At 31.8% G+C, this 19,084-nt stretch overlaps 1 protein-coding gene across 1 annotated transcript; it reads right to left on the reverse strand.

Annotated features, from left to right (window-relative positions):
- Positions 1–66: 66 nt before the first annotated feature.
- Positions 67–16,386, reverse strand: HELRODRAFT_94925 (hypothetical protein; the record flags this gene model as incomplete). Its single annotated transcript, XM_009024345.1, has 18 exons — positions 16,279–16,386; positions 14,885–14,944; positions 14,559–14,762; positions 13,092–13,205; positions 6,477–6,611; positions 5,656–5,773; positions 4,878–5,146; positions 4,580–4,778; positions 3,903–4,014; positions 3,508–3,640; positions 3,093–3,323; positions 2,681–2,815; positions 2,395–2,531; positions 2,029–2,246; positions 1,558–1,659; positions 765–1,014; positions 518–692; positions 67–198 (listed from the first exon to the last, which is right to left on the reverse strand). Coding segments are annotated over exons 1-18 (2,727 nt in total), but the record flags the coding sequence as incomplete, so codon positions are not given.
- Positions 16,387–19,084: the final 2,698 nt, after the last annotated feature.

Consider the following 19,084-nt stretch of genomic DNA (forward strand, 5'->3'; position numbering starts at 1 on the left):
ATAGAATGTACGTGTAACATGGAATGGATAGATGTTAGATGTGGTGTGATAACGAGTTCTTGCTTACATCATTCCTTGGTGTATGACTGAATTACGACGAGTCTTGCAAATGATCAGATCAGTCCACTGTACAATGACGATTGCCATGAAGAAGGCAGTGTGACAAGTGAACTCCAACACCTTCCTCTGGCCATAATTCTTCAGCAGCGAACAAACAAAAGTTTGATTTTACACTTCAATTGAGTTTAATAAAACTTTAATGATTTATAATGTCTCTAAAATATTAGTTTTTCAAGTTTTTATTTTCGCCAGAAAAATTTTATGAAGAACACATGCATCTATTAATTGATTGGGAAGATTACGTTAAAATGGTTTGGTTATCTAATGGTAGATGAATAACGAGGGTGATTAATAACCAGTGAATATTTAAAAATAGATGAAGATAAATAATGAGCTCGTGTTAAATATCAGCTAGAGGAAGTAAAAGTTTAAAAAATTAAATTTAATCTTTACTCACCCACTCCTGTCCGTAGGAATCTTCAAGATCAGTGACGCTCTTCGAATCCCACTCTTTCCTCAGTCCAAACAACCGCTTCGGCCAGAAACCATTTTCAGCCATGATGACGAAGTAGGTGAAGAAACCTGCAGATGCCTGGATCATGCCAATCTGGCCGTAAGCCATGCCAATTAACCTGGTTTACATTATTATTTTTGTATCAGAAAATCTGCTTATAATATCAAAGAGCTACACAACCATCTGAAACCTGCTGTTGACAAGTTTATCATTGATGGGATCCCTGGGCATCCTCTTCATGATGTCACTTTCAGCCTGTTCGTAGGCCAACGAGATGGCTGGAATCATGTCGGTTCCCAGATCGATGCAGAGGATAGTGATGATTCCCAGTGGAAGTGGGACGTCGGCCACGATGAAAACGAGGAAAGGAGATATTTCAGGGATGTTACTTGTCAAGGTGTATGCGATAGATTTTTTCAGATTGTCGAAAATCAAACGACCTGAATGGCAAAAAAAGACATTTGACGGACATTATTTTAAAGAATTTACAATTGAATAATTTTTTAGCAAATTTCTTGATAAAATTCTCATAAAAAATAAGAAAAACATGAGAACATTTTTAGCCATGTAAAAAATTATTACCAATCAAAATTTAAAAGAAAACCATGTTATAAAGAAAATTTAATGCAAAAGTTTAATAATCAGAAAATTGAATTCTTTCAAGTAGTTTAAAAAGTGATATAAAAATCGAATGAAAAATTGCCAGAAAGATTTAAGTCTATTTGTAATTTCAATAGATCAATATCAAGTAGGTTTTTAACTTATCAACACATATCTGATTTAAATTCCAGCATGTAAGTTGTTAACTCATCTTAATAAACCCAGTGGAATTAATCTCGACACAAACACCGCGAAGCACACCAATAAAAATGCATCAGATTTTTAAAAAACAGAATAAACTATATATAATAATTACTTTTTAAAATTTGAACAGAATAACAATTATGGGAGAACATTAGAACACAAAATTATAAGCAAATCACCTTCTTCTACTCCAGTAACAATGGAAGCAAAATTATCATCGAGCAGAATCATGTCAGCTGCCTGTTTGCTCACATCTGATCCTGTTATCCCCATGGCCACACCTTTCAGATGATAAAAATAATTATAAATCAACTGAATACAGAGTATGAAAAGACATCTTCTAATTTACTAGTTAAAAGTTTACACAATTAGCGTTTTTTCTGCTTTAAAGAACTCAAACTAAATAAGTTTTACCAAGAAAAAAGTAAAAATCCAGTGAAGATAAAAAACTGGTGGTATAATTTGTAGCATAACAAAATATATAAAAGAAATGAGCAAGGTTCAAAATTATATTTTCAATTGCGATTGTCCAGAAAACATAGTAAAATGTCCGCTAAGTATCATTTCAGAAGGTGTAACTCGACATCCTTAATTGGAAATCTGAATTAGATTGAAGTTGGTTTGCAGATCCATAAAATAATTGCAACAACCGATGTCAGCCTTCTTGAGAGCAGGCGAGTCGTTGACACCGTCTCCAGTGACTGCCACAATGGCACCTTGTCGCTGGCAGCCTTCAACAATGATGAGTTTCTGCTGGGGAGATGTCCTGGCAAACACGATTTCTGAATGGTACTTGAGTACGTCATCAATCTGTGCCGGTGTCATGTCCCTCAAATCTGTTCCATGCACAACGCATGCCTTGGCCTCTCTGCAGTTAACCATCGACAGTTTGTTCGGTTAATACAAAGGGAAAATAATTAGGAACCTATACTTAATTAATTACCAGCAGAATTAAGCATGAAATTTCATTCGCCATGTTTTATAATATATCTTCAATAAAGTTCAAATATTGAAACCTCGGGTTGACTTGGGAAACAGGAATTCCTTTCCTTACAGCAATGTCCTCCACTGTTTCATTACCCTCTGAAATGATGCCGACACCTTTCGCGATGGCCTTTGCAGTGATTGGATGGTCACCTGTCACCATGATGACCTTGAAAACAGAAAAATATAAAGCGTTCAAATCTGACTTTTTAAAGAAAATGTGACACAAAAAATAAAAAAACTGGAATCGTGATGTATATTTTCAATAGAAAATAATCATCAGCATCATGAAATGAATAATCTCGGCAGAACTGTCACCTTAATGCCAGCACTCCTGCATTTGCTGACAGCATCAGGTACGGCAGCTCTCGGTGGATCAATCATGGCCATCAATCCAACAAAGCGAAGATCAGTCAATGGAAAGTTTTCAGCATCAGCATCAAAGCTATAGCCCTGCATAAATTGATAATAATTTTAAAATTCAAATTTCAATTTTTGATAAAGACAAAGATATGGCTGTTCTGTACGTTTCGTTTACATACAATAACAGTTTAAAAAGTATAAATATTTTGAACATTTTTTCTGAACTTTTTCTAATTTTTAAATGTTTTAAATGTGATCGAAAAGAGACACAAAGAGAATGCCAGGAGGTGCAGCACTTTTTAAAAATGAAAATGACTGTACATAAGAAGAAAACTTTTACCACTGATCATAACATTTTGAAACCAACCTTGGGGAATTTAGATTTTGGTAATTCCAAGTCACAAAATCCAAGAACTCTTTCGCCCAAACCTCCAAGCTCCAAATATGATTGGTTGAAAGAGTCTTTCCATTTTTCTGTCATCTTCTCGTCTATACCATTCATTAAGATTGTTTCAGATCGCTCCAAAATTCTTTCAGGAGCTCCTTTCATCACCAGCAAATAGTGCGAATTTTCTGTCTCCATTTCATGTATGGAAGCCTGTCAATACAGATTGTAGTATTGGAGAAAATAATACGGTACTCTCCATAGCACTTTCTATATCGTTAACTTCAAATAAAACATTTTATAATAATTATTTCACAATGTAAATATCTATTTTTTTCAATCACTCATTTTTTCAACATGTCTTAGACAGAACACAGAAGTCTTAGACTTTCTTAACCTGGTACTTATTAGTTGAGTTGAAAGGTATTTCACATAATTTTGGGTGTGCCGACCTGAACTGATTGACCTTGCCAATGGATAATTCAACACATTTCAGTAATGCTGATTCCGATGCATCGCCATTGCACTCCCTTTAATTAGGTTTTTTAATTGCAAAATTAAGTTATTCTAAAACTGAACAAATTGCCATGAAAAAATGCATTTGGACAGTAAAACAATTATACAAGACCCAAGTTACACTAAATATGATAATGAATGAATGATGCACTTTAATCAATTATTTTAACAATATTAACAGAAAACAGCAGCATCAAAATATGATGAAAGATGCAATGTATGTTTAAATAAAATGGTATGTTTGGAAATTAAAACTAATAAAATGTCATTACGAACCTCTTCAAAACTGGGATTTGATCTTGTCCTTGTTTGAACTCTGCTCTGTTGCACAACATTGCCACTCTTGCTAAAGCTACCCACGTGGCTGAATTTTTGTCATACGTGGCATCTGCGTAGAAGGAAGAAATGTTGAAACGTTGAAACGACTAGCACTTATCACGCTGGTTTGATCTCGATGACTGGTTCACATAATAACTATTTTACTTCTAGGTTTATTGATTTGTTACATTTCAAAATTAAGCATGCTGACGGCGTCGCATGTTCCAAATAATATTCAAGTTTTGCAAGAGAAATTGTTCATTGGATGAGTGTTCATTTTCACCAGAACAACGATGAATTATATGGAACTTTTACAAGCCAAACAAAATAATTTAAAAACAGATATAGATGTTTTTTAATTGCTTTCTGTTGTCCAGATTTTGTGAACCATTCTATGATTCCAAGTTGCACCAGTCTAGTTGATATAAAAATCTGTTAATACTCTGAAATTAAGCTTTAAAAAACTGAACAATGTTTAATTCACAGTTTCTATTTATAAAACAGCATCTGCTAAAAATCATTGTCTGAAGAAACAAAAGTCTTTCTCATCAACATACATTATTTAAATCGTATTTTACTCATAGCATAACATTCAATGATATATTGCAAAGAGAACAAAAGTTAATGAATCTAACTTGACTGATCATCGCTGGTGTCCGCCTCGACGATGTGATCATCGAACCACATGTGAGCCACAGTCATTCTGTTCTGTGTGAGAGTTCCAGTTTTATCAGAGCAGATTGTTGACGTTGATCCAAGAGTTTCCACAGCTTCCAGATTCTTCACCAGACAATTCTTGCTCGCCATTCTTTTAGCAGTCAATGTCAAACACACCTGTTATTTAAATCCAAACAAGGCATGCAATTTTCCAAATATTATGTTATGTTCATTAAAACAATTTTTATAAATAAACCAGCTGTAACAGTAACAAACCGTAACAGTAGCCAGCAGACCTTCAGGAACATTCGCCACGATGATACCAATCAAAAATATGACTGCATCCAACCAGTTGTAACCCAGGATGAACGCAATGATGAAGAATGTAACACCGAGGAAAACGGCAACAGCAGTGATAAGGTGTATGAAGTGGGCGATTTCTCTTGCAATGGGTGTTGATCCTGTTTCCAATCCAGAAGCCAACCCAGCGATCCTGCCCATGACAGTTCTGTCTCCTGTGCTGATGACAACTCCCAGGCAGGTACCTTCAGTTCATTTCATTTTATAGAAGTCATATGCTGAATTAAGTCACCATTTTTTACAATCGTGGAATGGAGTAGTCGTAAAATTTCCATCTTCAACGTTGCAGTGGCGGTGTTTACAAAGTGCCTGAGAAATGCAATGAAATCCCGCCCATCGTGCGCAAGCTGATTCCAAGCGCCCATGAAACTATGCACAAGACGCTATATACTAGATGACTTATTTTTAATATTATTCACTATTGTAACAAATTTCACATTTGTTTCATGCATTTTTTAATAATAAATGCCTGCAATGTATGAAACATGTTCGCACGTTCCGAATGTTCCACCTATTGATTGTGGATAATGAAGTTATTTTTTAGTATGTCTTTTAAAGTGAAAACATTTATGAAAAGAAATTATTAATGACTTATATCAAAAAACAGAATAAAAAGACAGTAGCCTAAATAACAAAAATGCATGATCTATAAAAGACCAAATAAATAATAACATTATTAATTTAAACAACCTACCTTCGACGGCATTTGTTGAGAAGAAAGCAATGTTACGCGTCTCCAGTGGGTTGTCGTGGGTGAATTCTGGGGTTCGAGTCTGAGGTTCTGATTCTCCCGTCAGAGATGAATTGTCCACCTTTATTTCATCATTATTTCATCATTCAATCAAATTTTTGCAGGGTTCTTTTTATTATACATATACTATTATTTTTATTATTATAAGAATATTAGTGTAACAATTTTTTATAAAATACGAAAAACAGCACAACTTGTCGAGCAATCACAAAGAAAACAAATCATCCTGAAAACAGAAACATTTCTTATTGCTCAAGAGGTTTCTTGCCGAATATTTACTATGGTTAATATAAAGAAATCGCAAATAATAATGCCATAAAATAAGCACTCTGGCACTCAAGCAAACTTGAAAATAATTCCTTGATAAGCATTCATGGATTAGCAGAAACGCTTGCCAGGTCAGAAGTATTATTTATGTTGCTGGATGAGAACTTGTCGGCTTCCCGTCTATCTCTTGTTATTACCCACTACTAGCATGCATTAATGGCTATGGAACACTCATTTATTTATTTATTCAATTTGTTCAGACACAGCCAGGATACACAGCCAGAAACTTATCATAAGCTTGTATGCCTACTCTAGACACAGGTAAAAAGGTAGAAAAACAATGAAAAAACCAAACTAATCGTCAAAATGAAATATAATGTTCAAATAAATTACTATATAAACAGAATAGAACTAATATTATACAATCGCTATAAAAACAAATTATAAAACACGGAATTGAATCATTGCAACTATTGAAAAAAATCTAATGGCTAGACCTTGAACCCATGTGCAGTAAGAATCCTGATGTCAGCGGGAACGCGATCTCCAAACTTCACCTCCACAATGTCTCCAACCACCAGCTCCTCTGCATGAACATTCAACTTCTCACCGTTGCGAATCACTATGGCAAACTGGCATTTGAATAATTTTAAAATAAATAATTTGACTAATTAAATCAAAGTAAAAAATCCTCTACACCAACCTTTAAACAATAAATATAAACATGAATGTTGTTTTTTTTTTCTTAAAAAACTTGACGGTGCAGATATTGAACTTTTACATGACAGGACGACACAACAAGTGATGTTAACCATGTTAACTAAACAGAAACATATGTTTCACTAATAATAGTAAACATCTTTAATGAAACTATGGCAGACACTTAAATTAATAGCCAAATGAAGAATGAAATTTTACAAATAAAATTTTAGAAACAAAAACAGTTTATAACAGTCGTAAAAATTCCTTTTAAAATAATAATGCCAATAAAAAATAAAAATGATAAATAATAATAATAATAATGCCATTTTATATAGCGCCATGACAAGCGACTGAGGCGCATTATTATTGTTACATCAAACACACAGTGTACAAACACACGTGAATCAACGCATCACACACTTTTTTTGCATATTCATGTCAAAAAAATTTTAGTTGATTAGTTCTTGAAGTTTTCAAAGAAAACATTATACGCTATACAGCAATGCAGAACTTTCATTTTATAATAAGCTTTCCAACAAAATTTTGTTTCTTATTCAGAAAAATTAATGTTGATGTTATCTGGCTTTCAATATATGTTCATTGTAACAACAAATCTAATCTTAATTGTTTTCAAAGACACACAGGTTCATTGATTTCAAAACGATATGCAATCAATATGACCATTTCATTCAAATAATCCATAACACAGGGACTAGACGATGATTACCAAAGTAAACATACACTCTATTTATCATCATCAACAGTTTAAATGAAGGTAAACATGCACTGGAAACATCTTGTGCGTCAACACTCAACCATCAAAAAATTATGGGCGTCTTTCCAAAAAAACAATTGAATCGGAAACATGTCTTTAAATTTATATTGATTGATTGATTGATTGATATAATTACATATTTCAATAATATATTGTTTATTAAAAAGGCTCAAAAAGTAAAAAAAAACAAATTATTTGTAAAGGTGCCTTAACTATATTCCGCCTATTAGGCAAAATAATTTGGTAAAATAAAAATTATCCTTTAAAGAAATAAAAGAAGAGTGAGAATCGGCTGAATGTTATTAAACGAAAATTATTCACAGAAATTTAAATGAGGATTTTGTACCCAATCAGTAAGATTATTCGAAGAGACTTAAATGTGATCAATAAATATGTTAAAACAAAATTTAGAAACTCTATAACCAAATTAAAAAAGGGATGATACCTGTAACTGAATGACATGGTGGATGACTACAAAGTTGGAAAACCCCTAACAATACAAGCAACATACAATTATAAACCATAACAAAACCCCACAAAACAATGATTGAAAATAATACCAAAAAGTCTAAAAAATGATTTAATTATTTAATAGTAATAAATTAGTTATATTGCGTGAAAAAAGTTTGCATGTAAACACTGTAATTATATGCATGCAGATGCTAATAATACTGTTGAAGCAAATCTTTGCAACATTCCAAATAATCATTCGAGTGAATGTACATGTCAAAATATTTTCAAAGTAAAAAAATCCAACAAGAAAGGTAATAACGAGCATTCTTTCCTTACATCTGAGAGCAAAATCAACGCCAACAAACGAACTACAAACAACAACTTATGGACTTACGGAACAATATAATCAACGCTTCTTACAAATTTGGTATTCCAGACGCTAACGGACACACAGTAGTACAGCGTCGTTGAAAGCACTAACGAACGACAACATACAAACATCAACTTCCTAAAGTCCATAAAGACAAATGTACAACAAAAAAATGCACTCGCGCAAGCAAAATAAAAAAAATAAAAAAGAAACCGGTTTAACAAGCCGAAAATTGGCAAAAAATAAGTAAAAACTAAATATAGATAAACACAACGTGAATATAATAAGCTGTTTTCCTTTTTTAACAAAAATCTAAAGGTCCAAACTCTCCTAAATTATCAACGCTGGCGAGAAAAATTCTGTGACCCAGAAATTTAGCATGAAAAAACGTTTATAATTAGATAGACATTTAAGATAGACATTTACCGATCGTCCTTAGCAAAACAACGAAAGCACGACCAGTGCCTGCGTTAAAGAAGGACGAGATCGGGCGCAGCGCCAAACTTGAAAACTAAATAGTTTTTTGGTCTCGATAAATTTAAAAAATAAAGGCAACACAAAATTAATTCGGCAGTCGTGACTACATAATCCTGTTAACAAAATGATTGATAATGAATCACAAATTAACAGTTCACAAAATATATGTGAGGCAGTTATTATTTACTTAACCTCTTTTGCGAAGGTTCATGAAACAATTGCAAATAATTATAATAACAATAATGTGAATCGTTTTTAAATTCACTTTTCAATTCAGATCGGATTAATAATTTCAAAATGAGTTAATATCATGAAAGCGTCAGCGTTTGTCAAGCCATGGAGGTGTTTCATCGCTAATTATATTAAAAAGACTACATTCTAATAAGTCATGTGTTTAATCAATCATTTTAAAATTGCTGAAGTACTTTTCCAACACAAAAATGCTACCGTTATTTTACTTTCTGTTTACATATTACATTTTATAACATTGATTTTGTTCAGGGTTTTAGAAAATATTGTAACACATTGACGTTCGTCACTACCGAGACCAATGTTGTAACTTCAAGTCAATGATCTCTATATTTCCCACACCAAAGTTTTAGCTTCCAACGATCGTCAAGTTATCGTTATTCCATAGGTTCAAGATTTCTGATAGATGACCACAACTGCTTCAAACGCAAACTTTGTTGAGCGTTTATTTGAATGGCAACAGTAATAGGAACACTAATCCAAGTAACTACATAAATCACAATTACAACTTCACAACTTCGCTTCAAACTTGGCTAGAAACCTCACTATTCACACCCTTTGTATAACCTCTATAGTAGATTTCTACAATCCTCCATGATATAAAAAGATTCTATAAATGACAAATAGCGAAGATAACAATAATTAATTGATGCTAACTAATTCAATAGAAGATAACAATAATTAATTGATGATAACTAATTCAGACCATTCCGGCGGATATAACAATATTATGTCAAATCACTCACAAAATTATTTTAGTCAAACCAAATTTTTTAATGAATCTCAATATGGATTGATAAAGAGTGGGCAGTTATTGCAAGTCTGGTTGGTTCTAAAGCATGGAGGCTTATTAGTGAGATTCTAAAAATGAAAATTATGTTAACAGAAAAAATATGGAGGCAGCACAAATTGGCAATATTTTTATGAATGAATAAATGAATGAATGAATGAATGAATGAATGAATGAATGAATGAAGATTTAAAAATGCTTATAATTATAGATGTTTGCACTAAAGCAAAGAAAGGAGGTATCGATGCAAATACAAGAGTGAATAAGATACAACAAGATGCAATATGAAATCATAACGCGATAAACAAAACAAATCTCCACGCATTTGCGGTGCACGCAGAAAATAACCCATCACGTTAGTACCTATATATTTGCATGCATACGTTTGAACGGATATGTATGCATTCGTGTGTTTGCATATGGTATATTTATTTGTATGTGTGTCTGCAAATGTCTGCATGTGTTTGCGCATATTTGTATGTTTGTATGTGTTTGGGAGGAAGGACACGAAGCTTGTTATTCATTGGTACATAACATCAACAGCGCAGCAGAGCAGCATTCAAAAGATTGCTCTGGCTAGTCATCATTGTGGCACTGATGATGATGATAGAAATGTTGTTCTTGATGATGATGATGGTGATCATGATGATGATGTTTGGACTGATAATGAAGTCAAAGAGGATGTTGATGATACGTCCGGTTTTGTTATATGGTGCAGCTGCTGATGATGGCAATGGTGCTGATGTTAGTCTTGATGCTGATGATGATGATGATGGTGGTCTTAAAGATCAGTGCAATGCAATGCAGTTGACATTCTATTGATTGACACATGAAAATGGTGTTGTTAATCTTCAAAAACGGCATGCATCTTCAACAGTTGAGAAAATAAACAGTCAAAACGTAACACAAAATAATGCCTTATATTTTGAGAATATGTGACATTAGAAAGTGTTTTCTGCTGGGAAATACAACAATTAAGCAAATTTCTATGCATATCTCTTATATAGTTCAATTTCTAATAAATATTCTTGATGATCTTGATCGATGATACAGAACTAAAAGCATGGAACTTATCAGTGTGAATAATATTCACTTCCATAGTATCATTTATCACATTTGCAAGAAAGACAGGTGTGTGTGTGTGCGAGTGTATGTGCATCAAAATAAGATTAATTCAAACTAGTACACTCATGTCAAAATTCAATTTCAAAGAATTTGCGTAAATAATTATTTGTTATTAAAAATAAATGCAGGTAATAGCGATGAGTGAGCATAAGACTAACTATTAATATTGCATGTGCTTTATGAAGACATTTAACAAATACGTCATACATTTTATTCCTGAAAACAAAAAAAAACATTATAAGAAACAATGTACAAGTGAGAAATTTGAAATTTTAATAAAATAAAAAAAAGGGAAATAAAACATTTTTGTACTGAAAGAAACGGAATAGAAAAAGAAATAAAAACACGAGAGCAAACGAAAGTTGTTTCTGCGAGTGATGTGCGGAAGAAAGTTTAAAAATAGTCATAACGATCCATTTGTGCTGTGCATTCATCTCATTGAAAAAAGTTCACTTTCACCGTTCAAATGCCATGAAAAAATTTATGCAGGCTAGAAGATCACAGGCAGTGATGTGAATATTCACATTAATAAAGTTGTTGGGAAGTTAAGATAGTTGTGAAATAAACTTTTGGTTGAACAAGAATTTTAAACTTAAATTGAAAACGCAACTTACAAAGCAGATGACAATAAATGAAGCAAATGAAAAAGAAAATAGCATAAAAAAAAAGAAAATGTTGTAACTTGAAGTGGCACATTTCGGCTGAGAGATGCAAGACAAAAATCAATATATATGCAAAGGTACAAGCGCATATAAATGAATGCACATATAAACATACATAATTATATGATGCTTACATTACTCTTACACCTACATCTCACATCTAACTTATATCTAACTTATCAATTTCCATGAAAGCTAATTAGAAAATCAACACCATCACTACGCCAGTGCTTCAAAGTATTTATATCATTAATGTATTTATACAACACCTTGAACATCTTGAACCCATCCAATCCACAGCTACTAGACGATGGCCCTGTTCAGTTTGTAAAGCTGTAGTAACAATTCAATCAAGTGTCAGCAGTGTAACCAGTGGTGTCACAAACGTTGTTCAAAAATAATTGGTACTTTATCTAAAGTATCCAGTTTTGTTTGTCCTGCTTGCATCAATCCACAACAACAAATTCGAAATAGAATGTTTTTGAAGCCATTGAGGTAGAGAAAGTCACATCGTTTCAATATCTAGGGGATGTTCTGGATTGTACTGGAACAGCTGAAGCTGCCGTTCGAGTACGCATACGTGCAGCCTGGAATAAATGGCATCTCTTTGCCTCTATATTGATGCGGCGTGACATCCCACTACCACTACAATCAAGACTTTATAAATCTGTGATACGTCCGGTTTTGTTATATGGTGCAGAAACATGGCCAATGACAACCAAACTGGAACAACAACTTCAACGAACCGACATGAAAATGCTCCGATGGATGCAACGAATTAGTCTGAAGGACCACATCAAATTTACCGAAATCCTGCGTCGTGCTGGTTTAGATGATAAAAAGGACGAATGCCGGCAACACCGTCTGCGGTGGTTTGGTCATGTCAAACGAAGTGGAAACAGTGCCATAACTTCTCTTGCAGATGTTGAAGTACTTGGCACACGTCCCAAAGGCCGTTCAAAGAAGTCCTGGTCGCAAACAATCGAGCAAGATATGAAAGCTCTAAATTTAAATGAAATGGATACAACTGATCGTCTAATTTGGCGCAAAAAGTTGATGGCAAAGAAAACAACGTCCTACCTCGGGAAAATGGGTCTCTGGACGCTAAACGAAGATTGATTGACCTTGAACATCTTTCATTACTTGAAACAATTTTTGATGGATATATATATATATATATATATAATACAAACATATATACATATATAATACATAAAGTTTTGAAATTCAGCCAACCTGTAAGTGCACTCAACATGATGGAACGACCACCATGAGTACAAGGAGCACAAGTACAACAAATAACCATATCTCAAATATGAGTACAATGAACACGAGTGCAATGAACGCGAGTGCAATGAAACGAACGCAAGTACAATGAACAAGAAAACAATGAACACAAGTACAATGAACATGAAAACAATGGAAACGGGAGCACTGAACATGACAACATTGAATATGAATAAAACGAACATGAATGCAATGGACATGAATACATTGAACGTGACTGACCTGAGGCACAAGATTTTTGAAAGATTCCATGATGCGAGAACTTTTAGCTTCCTGGTAGTAAGAGAAGCAGCCAGTGATGACGACTACTGCTGTCAGCACGATACCTAGGTACAGCTGATTAAAAAAGCAACATACTTTTAAAATGAATTATATTAAACCATACATGATATATGTACTTTATAGATATATAAGTAAATTCATCAGTAGACAAGTTTGAAACACGATTTATTTTTAAACCATATACATATATATATAATTAGATATAAGGCCATTACGTATACAATATTCATTAAATTCTGTCACTATAGCATTTTTTAATGCTACAGCAATAGAATTTATTATATATAGATATGTATATATATATGAATATATATATATATATACATATATATATATACATATATATATATATATATATATACATATATATTATACTTGTATGTTTACTTATAATTACCTATTACTCTAATAGGTCAAATTTTATAATATATATACAACTAACTTATCCATTCTATAATAAATATCGGCTCTAGAGGCCGTTTTATCATATATCTACATATTCCATCTTTTCTGTTGTTGCAATTCGAGAAAAATACAATGCCACTCTCTGAAGAATTTCTTCAAACAAAGAACCAACATATTCGCAACATTATTAATAAAAAATCAATTGCTCATTGTTTGCCAGACAGCAAAGATCAATAACAATCAATAAAAATGTGCCTATTTCTATTATTTATTTGTGTTTTTGTGTCTCTTTGATACAAACACACACACGCACGCACGCACGCACGGCAATATATATATATACACTACGCAAATATATATACTATATATGTTTTCAACACTACACATGTATATATATATATGTATATATATATATTTATATACATATATTCATATATATATATATATTATATATATATATATATATATATATATATATATATATATATATATATATATATATATTGGATTAATACCGTCAGAAATGCAATTATTGATGAAAATCGCAGCGTGTTCCACGTTAGTTAACTTCCTGTTTAATTTTCAGATTTTTCTAATGGTAGATCGTAAATCATTTTCATGTTTCTTGAGTTCCGAACCAAAATTTTCATTTATTTTAAGCATGATAGAACAATTAAACATGACAGAACAAATAAGCATTTTTCGGTATTCCTATACCATTTTTTGTGTTCGAATTGATACGTTGTGTATGTGGCCGAATGCTCAAGTATATATATCGTGTTTCTCCTTCGGCATTCATGAAAATTGAAATATTTTTTTGACAATAATAACTATATGTCATTTATTTAGTGTTCCATGCATAGCCCCAAAGGCACCCCTCTATAATAACTACTTTATTATTCTCAACCAATTAATGATTTGTTACCTAAATTTTTCAATTTAATTCAACTGATATATCCAAATCAAATTAGTAAACTAAATTTTAAAAGTTGTGCAACGAACATTATCTTTAGAGGGGTCTTCTGATGTTGCGGCTACTATGAAATAGGCTACAAAGCAGAGAATTGCACCAATCCAAAGCAGAATGGAAAAACCGCCAAAAAGTTGCTTACAAAATTTCACCCATTCAGGAGTTGTTTTTGGTGGACTAAGCTGGTTTGGACCATCTCTTTCTAAAACTTCTCTAGCTTTTGCCTGTGTCAGACCCTTAATTGAAACAGTCGAATTTATAAAAAGTTAAAATTTTATCATCAAATCAAAAAAGTTCACCAAAAATCTACATACTTAGAGGTAAAAAAATATGCATAAACCATGAAACAACAACTAACAGTGGTAAAGTTCGTTCCCAGTCTTTGCTGCAACAAATCAAGGGGTATCTTGTGCTCATCCTGACATTAATTGACAGAAAATTATAAAATTTTTATCAACTGGAAAACATGCAAACAAACATTTTAAATTAAAAAAAAAGAACATGACACTTCAGTCTATCATAAAATGGCAGCATATTAAACACATGTGCAATGCACACATAAAACTTATGATATTATATTGCGTACATCTATTACAGACTTGTAGTTGAATTAATGATTTCATGAGCTATACATTCAGTATACATTAGAATCATTTAAAATAAACAATGCAAACATAAAGTGAACATGTAAATCTTTCATATCAAATGATGTGAACAATTCATTTAAATTAGTAAAGAAACTTGTTGTTCAATGCAAAATTGTGAGAACATTTGCAACGTCTGCCTATAACTATGATCCAAACTAAAGGAAGCTTGATATCTGATAAAATAAATGAATGACTGCAAAAAATAATTTAATGGTACATTCATGTGCCTACTTATTTTTCATCAGGGACTAATTACCTTTTTACAAATTAAATACTATTAACTTGAAAGCAATAGTGAAACACTAGACTGATGCTGAATTGCAAATAAACAATTAACATAAAAATTAATTCAAGAAAACTAATGGATATGTATATAATATTATATATATATAATATTATATACATGAGAAAACTAGTTAAACTGGTGCTAATTCACAATACAAAAACACCTTTCACTTTGCTTTTTCTCTTAGCAAGGAAGAATGTTATTTCAATAAAAAAACAGCTATATCTAACAAAAGAACTAAGTAAAAACAAATTAAAAAATTAAGATAAATTAACAGTTTCTATATTATTATAGCTGGTAAATAAACAACAATTACATGTTGAAAACCATACAGATTTAACAAAAACAGACTCAATTGATTATTCTATCAGAGATTTCAAAAGTTTATTTTGAAAAATTTAAAACCTCCAGTCATTTCTTATTTATCACATGGGGTTCTACAACTAACTACAACTTCTGGTAAAATCTAAAATACAATTACAGGGCTTAACATAAGAACTTTTCGGTTAAAAATATCAGTAGTTTTTACTCATAAACACAATTATCGAAAGCCTATGCACTAGTCAGCAATTTTGTGAAAAGCTTCCTGTTATAATAAAATATTACACAACATTATAAAACATATATAACAATCAGACACAACAAATTCAACAGACACAAACCCCAAGACAAAGATAATAACCAACACTTTTTTATCATTCAATACCACACTAATCCAATAGTGAAATCAACCATGTGAATTAAAATTAGATAGTCATCAGGCATTTCAACAAAGAACCAGGATATAAAAAAGAAAGAAGCAAAAGCAGCAGCACTAACCATTTCAACCTCCCTTTTGAGGTTCTCCAAATCTTCCTTCGCAACCTTCTTGGGGGCATTCTTCTTCTTTCCATCTTTCACAGCAGTGTAATCATAATCCTTTCCATCACCCTGAAAAAAATTAGTAAAAAAATGGATCAGCATATTATAAACAAGCAACAATACATGCAGACACATTCAGTTACACGCACATACTCACAAACACACACACACACCAAACACACAGAAAATTTTTCATAGCTTATAATATTACAGCAAGTTCAGTGCTATGTTTAAATGGAGAATTGGCAAACCCAGGCCATTATCAGATTAAACAAGTTTCATTTGTGATAACATTTATACTAATAAGATTTAAATATGAAAATTTTTGAAAAAATTACATAGAAAGTGATCATGAGAACAGTACAGATTTTGACGTCTTCATTAGATTAAACTCAATTGTACACTGATATTCTTTACAAATTTTGATGAGTTGCAAATAACAAAAAGCAACAAAACAACAGTTTCTTGAAATAAAAAACTATGAAAACTGAAATCATTAGTCTTTTAAGTTTTAACTGTCTACATAAAACGAAATATCAATAGTAAGATGATAGTGATGAGCTTGTCATAGAGCTCATCTAGCACAACCAACTTAACAAGACTGTCTGTTTCTAAATCTAAATTGAAACTTCTTCTAGTTACAGAAAAATAAAAATCTTTCGTCACATCATCAAATTTAATTTTTAGTAATTAATAGCTGTTAAAATTTGTATAGCCATCTGGAGGAAAACATTTAGAAATTATAAAATAGATGGTACTTCATACATAATTTTAAATATTTAATTATTATTGTTGTTAATAGATTTTAATATTAGTAGATGATATAGAAATGACAAATGAAAATACCAGAATTATGTCATTATTTATGTATATTAATATTTAGTGTTAAAACTTGTGTCACAATATGAAAATAAAAAAAAGATAAATGTAGAAACAGAAAAAAAATAAATATACTTTTTTAAACATTCATTTCTAATTTTCTATGTTATGTATCCACTATCAATAATTTGAATGATTTTTTGTTATTATATAATAATTAATATTATTAAAATTCAATATAATAAACAAAGAATGAAGAATTATGAAATACACAACAGACTATGCTAAGCTAGCATAGTATATGAGTATAAGTATACAATACAGCCTTGAAGTTAATTAATTAACTAATCCAATTCTCACAAAAATGAAAATGGAGAAAAAAATATATTGATAATTAATTAATTAATTAAGAAGCAAGACTCACCACATTATTTTTAGTCGGCTCCGTCATTATGAAGAAGAAAAACTCATCGACCTAAATATCGGTGGTTGCACAGCAATAATGAAGTAGTAAGGTCTGCTTGGGACTGAATCTAGCAAGAAGGTCTGTGTGAGACTGGACCGCCGTTGTATGCACTGTCAATGAAGGTAGCGATGATGACCGACCTACAAATTACTTATGCGAACTGGTCCAGCAAGAACTGCGTACAATACCACACACACACACACAAACACAGCAGAGCTGAAGGGAAGAGTTCAAGACGAGATGCCGCCCGCCTGTTTGATGATCAATATAGAAAAGGAATGCAAGTAGTGTTGTCTTATATGTTTATATTATTTATATCATGTACGCCTCACACATTCATGCTGTATGTCTGTGTCTGTATATATTTATTTATATAATAAGATAATAAGCGTATATCCATTTATATCATATACCTATATAATACATATATATATTGAATAAATATTGAAATATATATATATATATATATATATATATATATTTCAATATTTTATTATTTTATTATGTACACACACATACATATGTGTGTGTGTACATAATACGTATGAAAGAAATTTACACATTTGTGGAACCTATGTGCTAGTTCTGTACTATAGAAATATCACCGTATGAGAGGCAATTATTATTCATATCATATGGGTGCGTTTGATCGTTATTCAAATGTATATCAAATCTACACCATGTAAACCCGTGTTAAACCGAACCGTTAACTGTGATCGATGTACACATACACCACAAAATATTATACAATTCCATACAAAACAATATAATACAATTCCATACAATACAATAAATACTTTGAAAAGAACACTTGTGATAAATAAATTATATGCATATGCATGTACGAGAACACATGTATTTTGTGTATATGGATACAGGGGTGTAGCCAAGAGAGGAGCTTCAGGACTGAAGCCCGCACAGTATATGCATTTTTGTTAGGTTATGAATTTTGTTTTAAAATTGATGCAGTTCTTCAACAACAGCAGTTTTATGATTGCTTTGTTTTGTGACAAACCTTGCAAGGAACCTAATAAATTCAATAATTTAACAATTTATAAACAAACCTGGCAAAAAGCTGAATTTAAATTCAAAAATATCAGCTAACTACACTGGAAGCTCTGACAAATTACTTAAAAATGCATAATATTTAAAAATTAATTTTATAGAATATTTGACATGATTACAAATTATTTTTATGTTAATGCTTGTTGTCTTAAAAATTCTGGTATCTGTTCAATAGTATGTTTCTTTTTCAACCCAGCCCCCCGGGTTCCGTCGGATGCAGTACTTTCTTACTTCATCGTAAACAAATATGGCAACGCTAAAGGGCATTGGAGCCAGCCACCATGTCCATCTGTTGAAGTAAAAATTTGAACATTTAAATGTTTTATTTATACTTAAATAGAAAAAACAGCGTATAAGTAAATTTAACAGATCACCTAAGAGGGTACATTCTGAGGCCCTTGTCAAGACCCGGAC

The sequence above is a fragment of the Helobdella robusta genome, assembly GCF_000326865.2.
Source record: "Helobdella robusta unplaced genomic scaffold HELROscaffold_4, whole genome shotgun sequence".
Lineage (NCBI taxonomy): Eukaryota > Metazoa > Annelida > Clitellata > Rhynchobdellida > Glossiphoniidae > Helobdella > Helobdella robusta.